This window comes from Centroberyx affinis, unplaced genomic scaffold (assembly GCF_046629955.1).
Source record: "Centroberyx affinis isolate AG114_WGS23_722 - 3 ecotype Tasmania unplaced genomic scaffold, CSIRO-AGI_Caff_v1 ptg006103l_1, whole genome shotgun sequence".
In the NCBI taxonomy this organism is placed as follows: Eukaryota; Metazoa; Chordata; class Actinopteri; order Beryciformes; family Berycidae; genus Centroberyx; species Centroberyx affinis.
The window spans coordinates 203,024-220,624 of NW_027283104.1; the positions used below are offsets into that span (position 1 = coordinate 203,024).

General features: G+C 41.0%; 1 protein-coding gene across 3 annotated transcripts; it reads left to right on the forward strand.

The window, feature by feature from the left end:
• The first annotated feature begins 1,327 nt into the window (after positions 1–1,327).
• LOC139638090 (transcription intermediary factor 1-alpha-like) lies at positions 1,328–17,401 on the forward strand. 3 transcript variants are annotated; one of them, XM_071512121.1, is made up of 19 exons: positions 1,328–2,018; positions 2,864–2,982; positions 3,133–3,280; positions 5,398–5,530; positions 6,001–6,117; positions 6,355–6,469; positions 6,612–6,758; positions 6,952–7,066; positions 7,181–7,353; positions 8,251–8,523; positions 9,202–9,324; positions 9,491–9,617; positions 9,755–9,812; positions 10,563–10,689; positions 11,355–11,656; positions 13,615–13,738; positions 14,570–14,644; positions 15,064–15,225; positions 15,794–17,401. In XM_071512121.1, exons 1-19 carry the CDS (start codon positions 1,745–1,747, stop codon positions 16,349–16,351), a joined length of 3,270 nt encoding a protein of 1,089 aa, XP_071368222.1. In that variant the 5' UTR covers positions 1,328–1,744; the 3' UTR covers positions 16,352–17,401. The 3 variants fall into 3 exon arrangements, with proteins under 3 accessions (XP_071368222.1, XP_071368223.1, XP_071368224.1); XM_071512122.1 differs by having other exon boundaries at positions 2,867–2,982; XM_071512123.1 differs by having other exon boundaries at positions 1,328–1,994; positions 2,867–2,982.
• Positions 17,402–17,601: the final 200 nt, after the last annotated feature.

Below are 17,601 nucleotides of genomic sequence, written 5' to 3' on the forward strand. Positions count from 1 at the left end.
GTTCAAAGAGAAAACCTTTCCACAAGCATCAACTCGCATTCACTCTTTTAAGTTGTGAAAAATATGACAAAGCTTGTGGTTTGAATGTGAAATCTTTCTTCCAGAATGGACCGTATTCCAATAGACAATTCTATTAATCTATAACTTTTTATTGTTTTTTTGTGTTTTTTTCGTTATTGACTATTGTGAATGTTTCACTTTTTGGTTGTTTTACCTGGGGTCACATTGACCCTGTCCAAAGTGCAGTCCAATCAGTTTGGACCGAGCACCTGATGAAGTTTATTTAACCTAGTTCTGCTCGTACTTTAAATTTGATCCTAGGTAAAACAAACAAAAATTCAAACATCTGCAATAGTCATAGTAGACAATAAAAAGTAATAGACAATAGATTGATAGACTTGTCTATGGTATGTTATGGTATACATCATATACCATAACACACACACACACACACACAAACACTCAATTTACCTGACCTGCATGTCTTTTCACAAGCTAGTGTGGTTTATATCAATCCCTACTTCATCAGTGAGTTTTTATCTAGCTGCCCATGTATTAAAAAGACGAAAGGACATTATGAGTGCTGGCATTTCTTTCTATCAAATTGACCCTGAACATAATTCAGTCTGCCAACTCACGTAAACAGATTATTGAGAATGAATGCAAATATATATGCAGAGTTTAGTATGGCGTCTAGGCTCTGATCCTGTCACTCCCTGCGAGCGTGCACCTAGCTAGCCAAAGAGAGCAGGGAGTGACAATCCGGGGGAGAACAGGAAATAAGGTAGCCTATATACTGTAATACAGTAAAATAATAAGGTAAATAAGAATAAAAATGGTGCAGAAAAGATGAAGGCAATATAGATCAATATAACACACTTTAAAAACTATGAAGATAAACAATATATAAAACAATTAAAAAAGTGTCTTGCGTCCAAGTGGACAGTTACAGCTGACAACTGGTTGCTTGATAATACTGTAAACACTGTATTTCTTTCCAAATGTTATGGAAACCACAAATAAGTACTTTAAATCAACATGACAGGTTCCATTGATTTGCATAGTTTTTGTATAGTTGCATAATGTGACGACTTGATGTAGCCTATGAGGATAAGGGATTAATGTGTTATATACAGGGCTATTAAAACTATTACAAAGCAGCCGAGGCCTAAACTATAATACTTTCAACTACAACCATTGTTGCTGGGGTCAATTTGACTAAAACTATCTCATGTTCGCCCTCCATGCCATCTAGTTTGGCCTCAACCGGATACTGTAGCTTTAAATGCCCCGCAATGCTTTATGGGTAACTACGGTGTGTGTTTTGAGAGAGAATGCACAGATGGTCGCATCCAAGGATTTATGAGGTTCATAATACCATGTATTTATCGTGTTTTTCATTTATAAGTAGCCTTGCGCTATTATCTTTCGCCTCTTCTAATAGGAAGAACTTCCACAAACCGGGGAATTGATTATTTATTGCTTCTGACAGATGTGCAAGTTAAAGTAGGCTACGTTGCTAATTTAGCATCTAAAACGGGGAGAATTTCCCTTCAACTAATGCTAACGTTGTTGTTATAGAGTTAAATAAACCAGCTTGTCAGATGAAAGCGTCGTATCTTGAATGTTGTAATGCATAATATTAGCATTCATATTTCCTATCTGGCTTACCAAGTCAGGGGAATTACAGCCTAGCCTTTGTTCCTGAACGCAATATTGATTGGCTGTTTGACTGGAAACAAAAATGGATGAAAGTCCCGAAAACGTTGACAATGATGACATTGTCATTATCGTTGAGAACGAGGCAGAAAGTTTGCCTGCGGAAGAAGAGAGACTGAAGCAACAAGGCACCTTCGGGCTCATGGACACTTGTCCCATCTGCAAGTTGAGCTTCCACAACAGGGAGCCCAAGCTGCTGCCCTGCCTCCACTCCTTCTGCAAGAGGTGTCTGCCTCCCCCCTTCAGGAGTGCCGACCCCAGGCGGGACCCACAAGGTCAAGTTGACAACAACAAGCCACGTGAGAATAGTGTCTTTGTTGATAAAAACTCACTGATGAAGTAGGGGTTGATATATACCACACTAGCTTGTCCAAAGACATGCAGGTCAGGTGAATTGAAGACTCTAAATTTCCCATAGGCGTGAGTGTGTGTGTGTGTGTGCAGTATGGTATATGATGATGTATATTTAGTAATATAGTCTACCCCAAATGTTAATTATAACATTCTTTTTCAGCCCTGGAACTCAAAGGATTTTCTGATGCCCCCAAAAATATAGATTTAAATAATTAAATTAACATCATAAACGTGCAACGACTAGTTGACTAATGACTTGAACTAAAGACTACTAGTCGATTAGGAAAATCTTTGGTCGGGGGCAGCCCCAGTAATCAGTAGCCGGGATACTAGTATTTATCATGTATACGGGGATATGAATAACCAGATTTCTCTGTGTTCCATGTAAACGCCATATCCAGAATATGATCAAAACCGGGCTAAGCCTCATAACCGGGATACCCAAGTCCATGTAAACGCAGTCTATGATGTAGTATGTATATGATGTAATGTGAAACCCTTTGAGACATGCGTGTGATAAACATGACTTGTCTTGAGCTTGTAATGACAGTCACCTGCTATTTATGACATAATACCAGCTAATTCATATTATTAAAGCTCTTTGGTTAATGCCATGCTAGAGCTGAAGCAGTATTTTGACTAACCAGCAACAAACAAATGACTTGTTCCATGTTGCAGCTAAGTGTGGTGCAACTTTTTGGACGTTGTATCCGGTGTGTTCATTATGAAGCATGAAGTCGGTGGTTGGTAGCTGAAGCCTTGAATATTTGTTCTGGTCTCTCTGCTCCAGTAGGTGCCATTCGATGCCCGGTATGCAGACAGGAATGCTGGGAGATGGACGTGTTGGATAATTTCTTTGTCAAGGACTCTGCTGAGGTGCCTAGCAGCACAGTGGAGAAAACCAGCCAGGTTGGTCTTCCCCTGACTATCCTGAGATAACGTGTTCTGTTTTCACAACAGTTTGGATAGTTTTATCACAACGCTTTCTTCAAATCATAGCGGTGATGGTTCATTTCCTCAGTCTTGCATCTATTTGCTGTTTCTCTTCCTCATTGCAAGGTGTGCATGAGCTGCGATGACAACACGGAGGCGACAGGCTACTGCGTGGAGTGTGTGGAGTTTCTGTGTGTGACGTGTATTGAGGCCCATCAGAGGGTGAAGTTCACCAGGGATCACACCATACGGCAGAAGGAGGAGATGTCTCCAGGTACTGTGTGTCAGCCGGGGCAGGAAAGTAGCTGAGTGTCGACTGGAAGGCAGCCGCCTGCTTCATGGCTGCCAACACTCTTTACTTAGTGTATGAGGGGTACAGACTCTAATCGACAAGTGTGTGAGCGAACAGACTCCAATCTCTTGATTTTTACAAGCAGAATCTGGACACAGTCGGGTAGTGTGTACTCGTCACCAGCTCAAATGCGAATGGATCCCATCAGTAGCCAATGAAAAACTATGAAGCTATGCCATAACAAGACAATACTGTGTTTAGCCCACACCAAGGAGCAATCAACTAGTTAATTCTTCATACAATAAATTTATAGATAGGCCTACCGACCTTAGTGGTACCAAGGCACACAGGAAAAAAATACAGGGAAGACTCAATTTTTGATTACACAAAACCTTGGCTGCCAGATGCAGATTTTAGACCGGAAAGTCAGGTTTTCCAATTATTATTTATTAGCCTACATGTCCGTGTGCGCAGTCCGGTTTTGCAACGTAATCATCTGGCACGGAGCCAACATCGCCTACAAACATTTTCAGCTCCCACTTCATAGCTTTGGCTCCATTATGTAGCAACAGGTACTTGATTTACATTGCTGCTCACCTGCAGCTCCTCTGCGGTCCATACTGCCACGTCAGCCCTTCCACAACTTTATGTAAATGCATTTTGGGTCTGTGTATTTTTTGGAAATTCTATTTTCCTCCCTCTCTGCTTCTCTCTTTCCTTTCCGCTTTCCAGGCCTTGATGGTGCTGAAAGACGCACAGCTCTATATTCAAGTTGCAATCCCGAAATAGGCTTTTTTTTTTTTTTTTTGTTATTTTATTTTCTGTTTTACAAAGGACAAAAGGAAAATTAAGTCCTTTGTAAATGTTGGATCTGCCGTTTCTCACCAGGAAAACGGACAATGCCTTGTATACTTGGATGGATTTTGAAATGAAAATTAAATCATCATTTGTTTTCCATTTTTTATTTTCTGTTTCTGAAAAGAAAATAGAATGGCCAAAAAATACACGGACTGTTTTGCCCTCTGTTTCTTCCTTTATTCCATGCAGATGGTTGCGCAACAACAACAGCAAGCTCTAGTACCCATAAAAATGTATAATGTGAATTTATATCTATGCTGTATCCCCGTGTTTGCTTTGCTACCGGCATCTCGTAGCGTACCGCAAGAGCTTGTGTTTTCATGTGAGTTTGGTGCGTTCAGTTGCAGTGACAAGTCGAGTAGTGTGTGATCCCTCATCTGGTGTAGCCGTTAAGTGTGTGATCCCCAGTTTTTCAGTTGTCATAAAAAAATCTGCAGAAACCAGTCGGTTAGTGTATACGCCCAGTCTTTTCATAATGTGTTAGGATTATAAAAGTTGTGTGGTGTATCCCCAGCCTTAGCCAACCACAAGCCATGTGCCACTGTGTCTTTCTCATCTCCTCAGCCAATGATCAAGCCTTCACTTGGTGAAAGAGCTGCACATTTTGTCTTTTTGTTTTATGTTAGTGAACTTCATATCCACAAACTAAAGATAACTTTTGTTGAACATGTTAAATGTGGCCTAATTAGTCGGTAGCTCTTGGCTAGGTAGTGGCTATTGGCCAGCTAGCTTGCTGGGCAGCTAAATGTTTGAAAAAAGGGATCAATTACATTTATTCCAAAACAATTTCCATGTTGTATTCCTCACTGTAGTGATTATGCATGCAACATGCTTAAGTAATATTCTACCACTGTTAAATATCCAAATATGACAATCATGCCAACAATAGGTCTTCCAGGCTGCAGTACACTGCTTTTAACTCTTTCATCAAGTAGGTAGAGTAAGGCTGGACCACTCGGGATGACCCTCAAAGGATGGTTTGTTATCTGCCAAAGTTGGCCAGTAGAGAAGGCAAACTGTATGCGCCACTTGTTGAAGAATCTTCATCAGTGACTCTCTATGCTGGTGTTACTCAAAAAATTGTTCAGTTAACAACTTTGTTTATTTGACAAGATTGCTAAGATTTGAGCCGTAACACTGACAGTGCAGACATTTCAAAAAGCTAAGCAAATATTTAATGTGACAGTCCTACAATCTTGCATGATGACACGATTCTACTTTTCTGTATGTCTGTATTCCAGAAGCAGTAGGTATGTCCACACAGAGGCCCGTGTTTTGTGAAATCCACAAGCAGGAGCCGCTGAAGCTGTTCTGTGAGACGTGCGACCGACTCACCTGTCGAGACTGTCAGCTGCTCAAACACAAAGACCACAAGTAGGCAACGACCAGAAAGATATTGTGCTGTAAAGTTTCTTTGTCGTGTGTGTAAATATTGGTAATAGAAATATGTTTTGTTCATTCTTTTATGACTGATAATTGTAATGCAACAGTTATGGAAACTTTGCTTTTACATATTACTTCGTTGCAAGAAATAGAGTATTGTTTATGATAACCCATCAAGCCTGCTACTAATTTAAGCAAAAAGGGAGATTTCTGTGATGTGACTTTTGATGATAACGGCTGCACTGTTTCACGTGGTCCAGTGCATTGATGTCAAGACAGGTTCAGTATTGGAAAAGGACAAACACATTTCAGTTTTATTTTTCAAAAGGTCATTGGCTAATGGGTATTACCAAAAGATGACTGAAATAAACCGAAGAAAGTCTAACATTGTTGTGAAAATGAGCTTTGGTTCATTCAGTCACACATATCATATTCTTTATCATATTGTTCTTTGTGTCCAGCTACCAGTTTTTGGAGGATGCCTACAGGAACCACAGGCAATATCTGGAGAACATGACGCAGCAGTTGCAAGAGAAGAGAAAGGCCATCGAGGAGGTTTCCAGCTGCATCAGCACCGGGTAAAGCAGTCCTCTACAGTGCAGCTGGCACTTTCTGTCTTATTTGCATTTCAGTTATGGTATGACTTGCATGGGCTATAATTGGACAAAGTGGTTCCCATGGAAAACTGAGGCTCCTGTATTTTCATAACTTTGGTTTTTAGCAAATTTCATCATTTGGTTTTGATATTGACACTGGATTAATGTGCGGCAAGATATAAAATTGATTTACAACCTACTGTTTGTTGTTTCTCACAGACTTCAGCAAGTTGACGAAAACCGGAAGACCGTCACCAACGAAATCAAGAAGTCCATCTGCAACTTGATTATGGAAATCAACAGGAAGGGAAAGATTCTGGTCAACCAGCTTGAAGTATGTTTAGCTTGCATTGTATAAAACTGCCTTAAATGTAAATCTGTTGATGTGTCCATAAACTATAGATCACTTCATACATAATATTCCATGACTGTATTTGTCTTTTATACCGTAGATAATCTGTGTTCTTCATCCCCAGGCTCTGACTAAGGACCATGAGACGGGGCTGAAAAAGCAGCAGGAGGACGTCAACTCTCTGACCCGGCACCTCGACCACGTCATCAGCTTCACCAAATGGGCCACCGCCAGCCACAGCGGCACAGCCCTCCTGTACTGCAAGAGACTGGTGAGTGGCAAAACGTCACATAGCGATTTGCGTTGCTTAAGAGAGCTATTGCTTGATAGATTTGGCAGATGCACATTTATTTATATGTCATTGTAGAAATACCTTCTTTTTTCAATACTTGACTGACAAAATCCAAGAATATGACTATAATCTTTGTGACTCTTTTGAAATTCCCCGTCTTTCTCTTTCTTAGATTCTTTTCCAGATCCATTACCTGATGAGGGCAAGCTGCAGTCCCTCCATCGTCCCTCAAAGCTCTGTTCGCTTCCAGTGTCGCTCCGGTTTCTGGGCCACGAATGTAGACCTTGGTAAGACTGGCGCCACTTTTAATTAGAGTGTCGTAAAAAAAAAAAGGTAAATTACATATTGAACTACATTTACAGTAGGTATAGCTTTTCATTCTTTATGTCTGTGTGTTCCAGGTTCTCTGGTGGTAGAAAGGGCTCCGGGCCGGCAGCCCCTTGCCAACCACCAGGCGGGTCCCAGGGGAGAGGCGCCTGCTGGGACCCTCTCGGCCTCGGCCCAGCAGCGGCAGAGCACCCTGGCCCAGCTGCAGATGCAGGTAGACAGACGTTCGGCACAGTCAGGAGCTTTGGTACGCAGACAAGTTAGCTTATCTTGAGACACCGCAGCACAAGAACCAGAACGACGCTCCTGTCGTGTTTATCAAATCTCCACTCTTAAGGCCCATTCACATTTAGAACGATAACTATAAAGAGGACGATGAGTATGAAAAGATTAAAATTGTTCCATGTGAATAGAATGTCTGTAAAAACATCCAAAACAATAACTATATTTTTGGTTTTATCTTTCAATCAAGTTCATGTTTTTAAGAAAGAAGTGGGCGAAGATTTCAGTAGCTCACAGCAGTGATACTTCGTTTGCTGAGGAACTTATCACAGATTGTTATAGTGTGAATACTTAAAGAACAATGTATCATTATAGTTTATAGCTATCTTTATAGTTATCGCTACATATATGAATGGGCCTTTACTGTCTTCTTTTCACTCACTTCATTGATGCTGTTAAGAGTCACAGTTTGTTTGATGGATTGGACAAGGAAACCTTTTAAGAAAAGCCACTTCTTAATAAATCCACTTATAACCGCCGGTCCCACATGTGGGTTCATCATTACAAACACGTTGTGCAGCCAAGCTTCTTTCAAGGCCACAGAACTTTATTTTAAATTCTAGTCAAGATCCCAAGGTTTCCAAAGACACCAAACATGTCATGCTGAATTACAGAGAAATGTGTACAAAATGATGCGCAACACATCTAGATTTTTCCATTTGATGCAATGGAGCAGTGTCTTGGGTATGAATATTTCACTCAGTATAAGCATCTGTAGCTTCAATGAAGCGTTGGAACGAGCAGATACAGAATATGGATGTGACACTGAAGTGCAGCATGGAAAACGTTTTTTTTTAATAACTTTGAAGCTACTTCCCCAAATCTGATCACTTGATTCACGCCTCAACCTCTTCTGTCCCAGGTGGAGAAGCTTGCCCAGCAGCCCAACAGGCAGCCCCCTCCCAACCACTGGTCCTGGTACCAGAATGTCAGGCTCCCAGGCCCGCCTGGCCCGCCCGGCCCACCGGGCCCCCCTGGCCCCCCGCCCCCGACCAGGCCCATCCAGGGGGGATCGTCCCCCTCCCAGGGCCCCCCCAGCTTGGGACAGCCGGGCCGCAGGTATGGGAGCTCCCACCCCAACACTAGAAGCCCTACCTCCTCCATGCTTCACAACACGGGGTTCCCTCCTGCTCAGGCAAGTGTTCTGAATTGTTTGTCACATAGGAAGTTTTTTATATATTGTTTATCAATGAGAACAAAAAGGCAGTGTTTAGTGTTGTGAAAAGCCGAAAGGCAGTTTTTTCCATTATGATAAAAATGACTGGCAGTTTTTACCGTTCTGGTAAAACTAAAAACAATACAAAACAGTATGAAAACAAAATTAAAAACAATAATGTGATGATCATGTTCCTAGCACTGTGCTTCTCTTTTATCACGTGTGGTTTCAGTTACATAAATGTGGTTTTTAAGTGTTCTGATAAGCCTCAATTATCTTTCACTTTCAGCTCCTTGAGCAATCACTTGTATCAGGGTTTTTTTTGAGAAATTCCAGCAGTGATTGAAGCAGAAATTTTAGGCATTTGTTTTCACTTCATTAGAAATGCAAGTCCTACAATACAGTAAATATTAAATAGTGAAAACATTTTAAAGCTTAGAGGTTTAGAATGTGCTGTATGTTATTTTTTTGTCATGATTTTAGCTCCATTAACTCCTCTTGCATCACTAACAATTTCCAGTACCTCAATAACCAAAACAGAGGAGCAATTGGCTTTTTCAATGGGCTGAAATGACCCCCAGTTGATGACAAAATGGCTTCTTAAAAATCTGAACTAGTCTTTTAACTTTTTAAAACTTTTTTCTTTTCTACATATAGTCTCTGAGAGAGTTGATCCATAGCTCCAGCTTCCCTCCTAAACCCATGGAAGTGTTGCAGGGTGCGTCCCGCTACCCGCACCCTCTCTCCGCTGGAGCAGCCACACAAACATCACTACACCAGGTCGGTAGAAGACGAGAACAGAAAAGGACCAAGGAGTTTTTTTTATCTCACCTGAGCACCTTTCTGTATGGCATGGCCCCAAAGAGCGGGAGTGCTGCTTGGGTCTGTTTTGTATAATTGTGAGGATGTATTAATGGCACCGTGTTTTGTTTTTGTTGTCCTTCAGCGGGGCCTAATGGAGTCCTCCTTCCTGAAGAGGAGTGAGGCTGGCAGTTCTGTCCCCTCCATTACCATCTCTATTCCCAAACCCAGCTTTGCTCCGAGTCTAGCTTCAGCCACTGCAGACAAAACAAGTAGGCGTAACCACATGATAGACCATTACTCCTGCTCCGATTAATCAACAGCCCTGAAAATCCATTCCTATGTGAGAATCAATGTTAGAATGAGCTTTTTAACGTGACATCCAATCATCTTTCTCCTCTCTCTGAAGCACAAGGAAGACAGAATTCCCCAATGGCCAAACCGTCCTCTTCAGAAAGAAGCACAGGGTGAGTAGAGGCACTGATCCTAAAGTCTGTCCTGTCACAGTTCCTCCCTCCTCCCATGGTTCATCTGCATGACCAAGTGTTGAAGGATTCACCCTCTGTGCCCACCAAGTACCACTCTTTTCAACAACACTTTTTTGCATCAGATATTTGGCTGTAATGCTTTGTTTGTTTTGAATCCCTAAAAATCCCCTCTCACTACACTACATATATGAAATAACTAACTTGAAACTATTATATATATATAGTAAGATAGATATTCCTCTGTGATGCTTCAGGCCATGCTGAGTGCTGACATGAGTCGATTAATTGATTAATTGACAGAAAATTAATCTATTATTATAATTTTGATATACGATTATTAATGGTTTTAGTCATACAAGTAAAAATACCCAACATTTGCTGGTTGCAACTTCACAAATGCTACTTGCTTTTCTCAGTTTCTTATCATAATAAAATTAATACTTGTTACTGGTCAGACTTAGAAAGCAATTTCACTTTTGATTATTTATGAATAATGATTGATTAATAATGAAAAGAATCGTTAGTTGCGGCCATATCCATGCCTGTGTTCATTGTCATCCGTTCACTAAGTTGTATTTTTCACTATATGCAACAAGTGTCCTTCAAACGACTCTGAAGATAAAAACAAACTCTAAATAACCCTCAAAACCCAATAATTGTAAGCAATGCAAGTTCTCCTTTTTAAGTGTGTCATGGTCACAATCTTATCCGTGTGGCTGTGTGTTGAAGGACGACCACCTGGAAGCAGAGCTCCGAGCCGCCGGCCGCCCCGTCAGCCAAGCGACGAAGACGGTCGTCACCCGGCCCCATCATCGTCATCAAGGACGAGCCGGAGGATGAGGATGAAGTTCACTTTGTAAGAGAATTACTTTGATTAAAAAACTTGGAATTTTCGCTTTGGTGCAGTTGTCATTTTTTGTTCCGCAACTAGAGCAAGTAGGCGATTGGCTATCGGTGACAATGTGATGCACCGTGCAGAATGAGGCTTGCTTGCCATTGTTGTGTTTGTAAGAAAGTTTATTTTATTCACGTTTTAAGCTCTGCCTCAAAATGACTGAAACTAAGTTATAGGGGTATTCTCTTTTTTTTTTTTTTTATAGACCAAATTCAGACATTTGGGACTGAGTGGGTGTGGCAACAGTCATGTAACGTGATTAACAGATTAGTACCAGCTCTGCCATTCAGATGTTATCAACATTGATGGTATGATTTGGTGGAATTCAAACAGTTAAATTAAAACCATATAAATTCATGTAATGGTGACTGGAAGCTTCCTTCACTGCGTCTTCATTGAACCTCTCATCCAAAACCCAGTGAATCATTTTGAGGACGTTTCAGGGAAATATCAATATTTATATTTCTCAACTGATAAATGGAACATGAATAAACAAAAAAAATTAACTTAATGAGAGAGATGCTCACTTTCCAATGGCATTAATGTCTCGTCTGTATGTTGCTGCTTTGGGTCCATTGTCATACCTATATCTAACTGCATCTGTCCTGCTTACTCTCTGGCTCCAGGTGCAGTCCAGTGTAGGGGCAAGCCTGCCGGACAGCAGCACTGGGGCGCAGTCCAAGCCCCGGCAGCAGCAGAGGGAGTCTCCCCCAGCCCCGGCCCCAGGATCGGACTCCAACCCTGGGCCGGAGCAGCAGCCTCAGCCCCCAGCGCAGCCGCAGCCGGAGAAGAGAGCGGAGCCAGAGGAAGATCCCAACGAGGACTGGTGCGCCGTCTGTCAGAACGGAGGGGAGCTGCTCTGCTGCGACAAGTGTCCCAAAGTTTTCCATCTGTCCTGCCACATCCCCACGCTGAATGAGTCCCCCAGGTGAGACTCAAATACTTACGCATCAAACACTTCTTTCTGTGTTTGAACAGTCTGAGTTTGCACGTTCTCCCCGTGTTCGCCTGGTTTCCTCCCACAGTCCAAAGAAATGCAAGTCAGGTGGATTGGAGACTCTAAACTCACTGTGAATGACTATGAATGTGAGTGATTGTCTATCTGTGTTAGGCTCCAGCCCTGTTAACTCTGTACAGGAATAAGCAGGTAAAGACAGTGAATGACCAAATAAATGATATTCTACTTGAAGGAGTGTGTATCCGCCTGAAACGCTCTACAAAGTGTAATGTTTTGTATAGCCACATTTACTGTTAAACACATTTATTTTTGCAACTGTTGTATGATAATTCAGATTATTTTGCTAGATATTGTGATAATGAGAATTAATCAGAATTAGTTGTCCTAACCCTAACCCTATTTTCAATTACATGGGTTATTCTAAATGAAATATTGCAACATTACTGACATACCAATATTCTACAATTTATTAATTGTGGAAACTAAAATGGCGACACAAGATTATTGTGTTGTTAGCAAGTACCACAGCTTTCACTTCGGGTCACGCTTGCCTTGAACTTGCCAGTCCTGTCCTTGAAAACATGACTATGGCCTCGCTGCCACTGATGCTGCTTCCAAAGCTAGGTCTTGAAATTGATGAACGGTAATATAAAAAATCTGAGAAGTTGATTTAACTTGCCATTTCCACTTCATCCGGGGTATTCATGGGTTCTCATGAAGTCGAGAGTTTTAAATTATCTAATTGTAAGGCCTTAAAGAGTGCTCACATTTCTAAAATACTGTAATTGAAGGTTTTTATTTTTTACCATGTTATGAAAGTTTGGTTTTTAATGCAGCCATAAAATCAGGTAGTGATACTGAAAGATTCTTTACTTTCAGTGATATTTAGTCAAGGGGGTTGGAAAGCAAGGCAAACAAAGCAAGGCAAATGACATGAATTGTATAGTGTCACCAAAAGATGTAGATGGGACCGACATCATGTCCCTTATCTTTTAATTTCCTAGTGTCCTTTTTCTTTTTCCCTCATTTATAGTTTCCAAACTTTGAATAGCTATGTTGAATCAGAAGTAGTCTTAGTCTAGTTTTATTTATATAGCCCTCAGTCACAAGCATGTCTCAAAGGGCTTTACATAGCATCATATACAGTACATGTCATATACATACTACTTATACACCCTATACTATGTCATGTAGGTTTCATATACATACTATACACACTATACATCATATACTATGTCATATACATCATTTACTATACTACACAAACACACACAAACTTAAGAGTCTTCAATCCACCTGACCTGCATGTCTTTGGACTGTGGGAGGAAACCGGAGCACCCGGAGGAAACCCACGCAAGCACGGGGGGAACATGCAAACTCCACACAGAAAGGACCGGGGCAGAGATTCGAACCCACGACCTTCTTGCTGTGAGGCGACAGCACTTACCACCGAGCCACCGTACTCACACAGTAGTCTGTTATTGATGGCTTTTAATCTTTCTTTATTTTTGTAGACAAATTGGTCTTAAATCTAATTCCAGGTATCACGGAAAAGGTCTTGCAGAGTCTTAAATTTGCCTTTCTGAAACTTGTCTGTCATACCAGCAGCTGGTTCATTATCAGTCAGTCCATTCATTGAATAAGATTAATTCAGAGAGGAGTTCAAAATAATTACATACTGATGGTGGGGCCACTGAAACTCGACAGGTCTTGTGAAAGACTAAGCTTGGTTAGTCTGGGCAAACATCCCATAATTCAAACTGGGGATGAGACACAAAAAGCTTTTGATCAAGGCTGGAGGGGAAAATTCACTTCTCCAGAGGCTTTCCTGGGGCACTACAATCTTGAAAATCAGTGTGGAACAGCAACATTGGTTCAGTAAAATGTGAAGTGTGTACATCTTCCCTAACTGATGCGTCTCTCCTCAGCGGCGAGTGGTTCTGTTCGTTCTGCCGTGACCTCGCCTCTCCTGAGATGCAGTACGACTGTGACGACAAGGAGCCCGCAAAGGAGGAGCCCGACTCCGAGAGATTCCCACCTGTTGATAGACGGGTACAGTCACTCCATCATCATTTGCTTTTTCTGTGCATGATATTCTTCGGCATCTAAAGCGGCTCGTCCTCTTCACGTCATAATTCACGTTTGAGAAGAAGGTTCTGCTCAAATTCGCCTTTCGTTGCTGCTTCCTTATTTTTTTTTCTCTAGCTTTCTTCTTCTGTGAGGAACTTCAAGATATTCCAGATTTAGATATTTTCAAATCTGATCAATGCTGTACAGCAACACACATTTCAGCTTTACACACATCTTGCCGGGACAGAAGGGTGAATTAGTGGTTTGAGAAAACCTGGAAAAATCAGGGAAATTTAAAATGGTATTTTCCAGGCCTGGAGAAGTTATGAAAAATAAAAGATAGATAAAACGGGAGAAAAGTTTTAGGAAAAGCCATGAAATTTTATTTGTGAAAGTAATGATGTTTTTTTTTTCTTGAATATTACTATCAAATGTCACAAAAAGCTGTGACTGGCTCTGAAACAGTCTAGTCCTCCCTGTGGTTTTTAAAATAATATTTCAAAGTGGAAAAAAACAACTAATGCTTAAATTGATGGTTACTTTTTAATTTAGTCATTAAAAATTTGGCCATGGACATTTCAAAAGGGGTCAAGGAGAAGTCACTGAATAGTTTTGGACCATCATCAGTGAAAAGGTTTGGGAACCTGCTAGAAAGTCATAGGTTTGATTCCTGCAACAGTCTGTGTCTCCTAGCAACCAAATTTCATGTCGGAAGAGTACCTGCTCACTCAATGGAAGTTGTTCTGGATAAGAGCATCAACTAAATGTCTGAAATAATCTAATTTTTCCTCTTTTTCTTCTTTGAACATGTAGAAGTGTGAGAGGCTGCTGCTGCGCATGTTCTGTAACGACTTCAGCACCGACTTCCAGCAGGCTGCTTCTCCATCGGTAAGGAAATAACACTGTACCAATGTATTTTCCCCACATTTTACTTGACATATTATTATTCAGCCAAATTCTGGTAAATTCTAGCTGTGGCTGATAAGTTAGTCAACTGTACCAGCCACTTTGGCAAGTATCCAAATAAATAGGTAATAATGATGAGTCAATCCGCATCTTTGAAGGCACGCAGTCAAGTTAATTTTCATCAGCTTGAATTTCACTCTCACTTTCATATTATCATGAGTAGTAGTAGTCGAAGTACTAGTAGTAGTTGCATTTTATTCTAAAAATCTAGTTGGCTGGTGAAATAGTGAAAGTGGCGGGTGATTTTGGAGAGGTACCAGTCATCAGGGCTGTTGGACAGAAAACCCAAGTGTCCCGTCTGGCTCCTAATACAGTTGCACCCCCTTGTGTTTCTGCCGTAGGAGACACGGAGGTACAAAGAGCTGATTAAGACTCCGATGGACCTGTCGATGGTGAAGAGGAAGCTGGAGACAAAGTCGAAGGACGATGAACACTATGTCAATCCCGAGGGGTTTGTGGCAGACGTCAGGCTTATATTCTTGAACTGCGCAAAGTACTACAAAGTAAGACCTGGTTTCCATACAACATACCGTCTGGAAAACCATATTTATTTGTGGAAAATCTTCCAATGATCTGTAAATCTGTAAATAACAATACAAATATACTGTAGCATTTTTATTGCTTCTTGTTGCCCTTTATAATTTTAGTATTTTTTTTATTATCTGTATAATTTTTAAACCTAAATCCATAACTTCATTGTTTTCTATTGCTTGTTATTGCTTTCTGTTGTCTAGTATGGGTTTAGTGTTTTTCATGTTACTTTGCTGCTGACAGCACCCCCAAATTGTCCCTGGAATTAATGAAGTATCAATCTGTCAATCAATCGCTATCATTATCTGACACAGTTCATAGCTGGTAATTGGATAAAAATTTGCATTTTGTAAACTTCCTTGATTTGTGACATAAAAGCAAACCAAACTGCTAGTTGCCTCACATTTATTAGCATTTATTAATAGCTGTTGTTTTCTTGAATGTTAGATTGAGTATTACTGAAGAGCCGTTGTTTACATTGTTGGCAGTTCAAACATTTTAATATTCACTGACATTTCTGTGCACTGAAATTTTTACCAGGCAACCTCTGAAGTGGGGAGCGCCGGCTTGTACCTAGAGGACTACTTTGAGGAACAGCTGAAGCTCCTTTTCCCAGACAGGCTCTTCCCCGGAGGGAGGGAAGAACGGATGATTCCTCCCTTGGAGGACGAGATAGATGAAGAGGAAGAGATGATGGAGGGAGGTATGGCTCCCATCGAGGATGATGCACCGGTGAGTCCCGCAGGAAAAGGAATCCCTCCTGTGGAGGAGGACTTGGCTCCTCCGGAAGAGGGGAAAGCCCCAGTGGGAGAAGAGAAGGAAAACACGGAGGAGAAGGTGATTCTTACGAGTGAAGAAGGGACGGATGAAAAGGCAGTAGCCGCGGAGGGAGGCACGCCACCCGCAGAAGAAGTAAAGCAGGAGGAGACGACTCCTGTGAAAGACAGTCCAGCCGCTGAGGGTGAACAGGGAGAACCAGCACCCTCCAGCTCCCCGAAAGAGGAGCTTCCTCAGCTCCCAACGGACACTGCTGCAGAGCCTCCTGAAACCCAGGAGGAGCCAGCTGCTGCAAACACAGCCAAAGAGCAGGAGGGATAGACGGATCAAAAAAAGAGAGCGAGAGAAACTGTAGAAAAGATGGATGATTTCAGTCTTCCACAGAAGTGGCCCCAGCAGGGACCCATTACTTGCTGCAATCAGACACTCCGTTTTGTACTTTGTAATTTGCAATAGGAAAAAAGGATACTGCTATACTAAATTGACTTATTTAGTGGCAGTCATGCTGTAGATGCACATTGAAAGCAGTATACAAACTCTTTTTGTGTTGTTTTGGCTGGACAGATGTTACAATTGTACTGTAACATAGGAGATTATTTTCTGTGATGACACTGAAAAGCACACGTGATATTCTTTGTGGATAGGAAGCCCTGTAAGTTATTATCAATTACCTTACTTATAAGTTGATTGTACATAGCATTGCCATGTACTGAAGGCACAAGTGCAGCATTTAAATCATGAAAATAACTGACTTTCATTAGTTACTGCATGCAAGAAACCTAAATAATATAATTAATCATGGCTCCATTCTATTGTGTTTATAGAATTTAGCTCACCTGTACTATCTATTTGGGTTATAAACAGACTGTTCTATTTATGTTTTATTGCAATTGTGTCATTTTAGTTGAATGCTATGTAACAAATAGAGCAACTGTACATACTGTAGTTTGTGTATAGAATGAAGTGCCATATCTATCAATTCTACATTGATTTAAACAATCTCACAGTTATGAAAAATGGCCCTGCTCAAATGTGACATTCAGTAAGAGAACAGAAATGATCGCCTCTGTCCTGTACCTGTCTCTGTGTTGTGAATTTTAGTCCTGGTCTTCAGTCTCCCAATATCTGAACAACGTTTTATCCTGGTAGGCTTGCTGTTTTATCATGGCAACATTTCTTCCAGACCTTAACAAAACGTCATTGCCGTTATCGGAACAGATAATACTGAGACACATGAGTATCAGTTTGTCACCACCAGCCCCTAACTACATTATTTCTACTGAACTGTTGTGTTTTCCTCTCCCTGTCTGTATTATGATTACTCTTTTCCTGGCGCAGGCCAAAGCCTTATTGATTACTGACCTATCTATCACAAGTCTATCACAAGTTTTCCCTGACCGGAAATAATGTGGAATGCGCGCAATTATGCACAGTATCTGATGAGTGTTAAACCTTTTTTTAAACTTTCAAATTGTCATCTTGTTTTACAGATTTTGTGGATTCAGTTAGCTATCTGAAAACACATTATAATCACTTGTATATGAAATATAGAGTAATGAATATTCTCCATC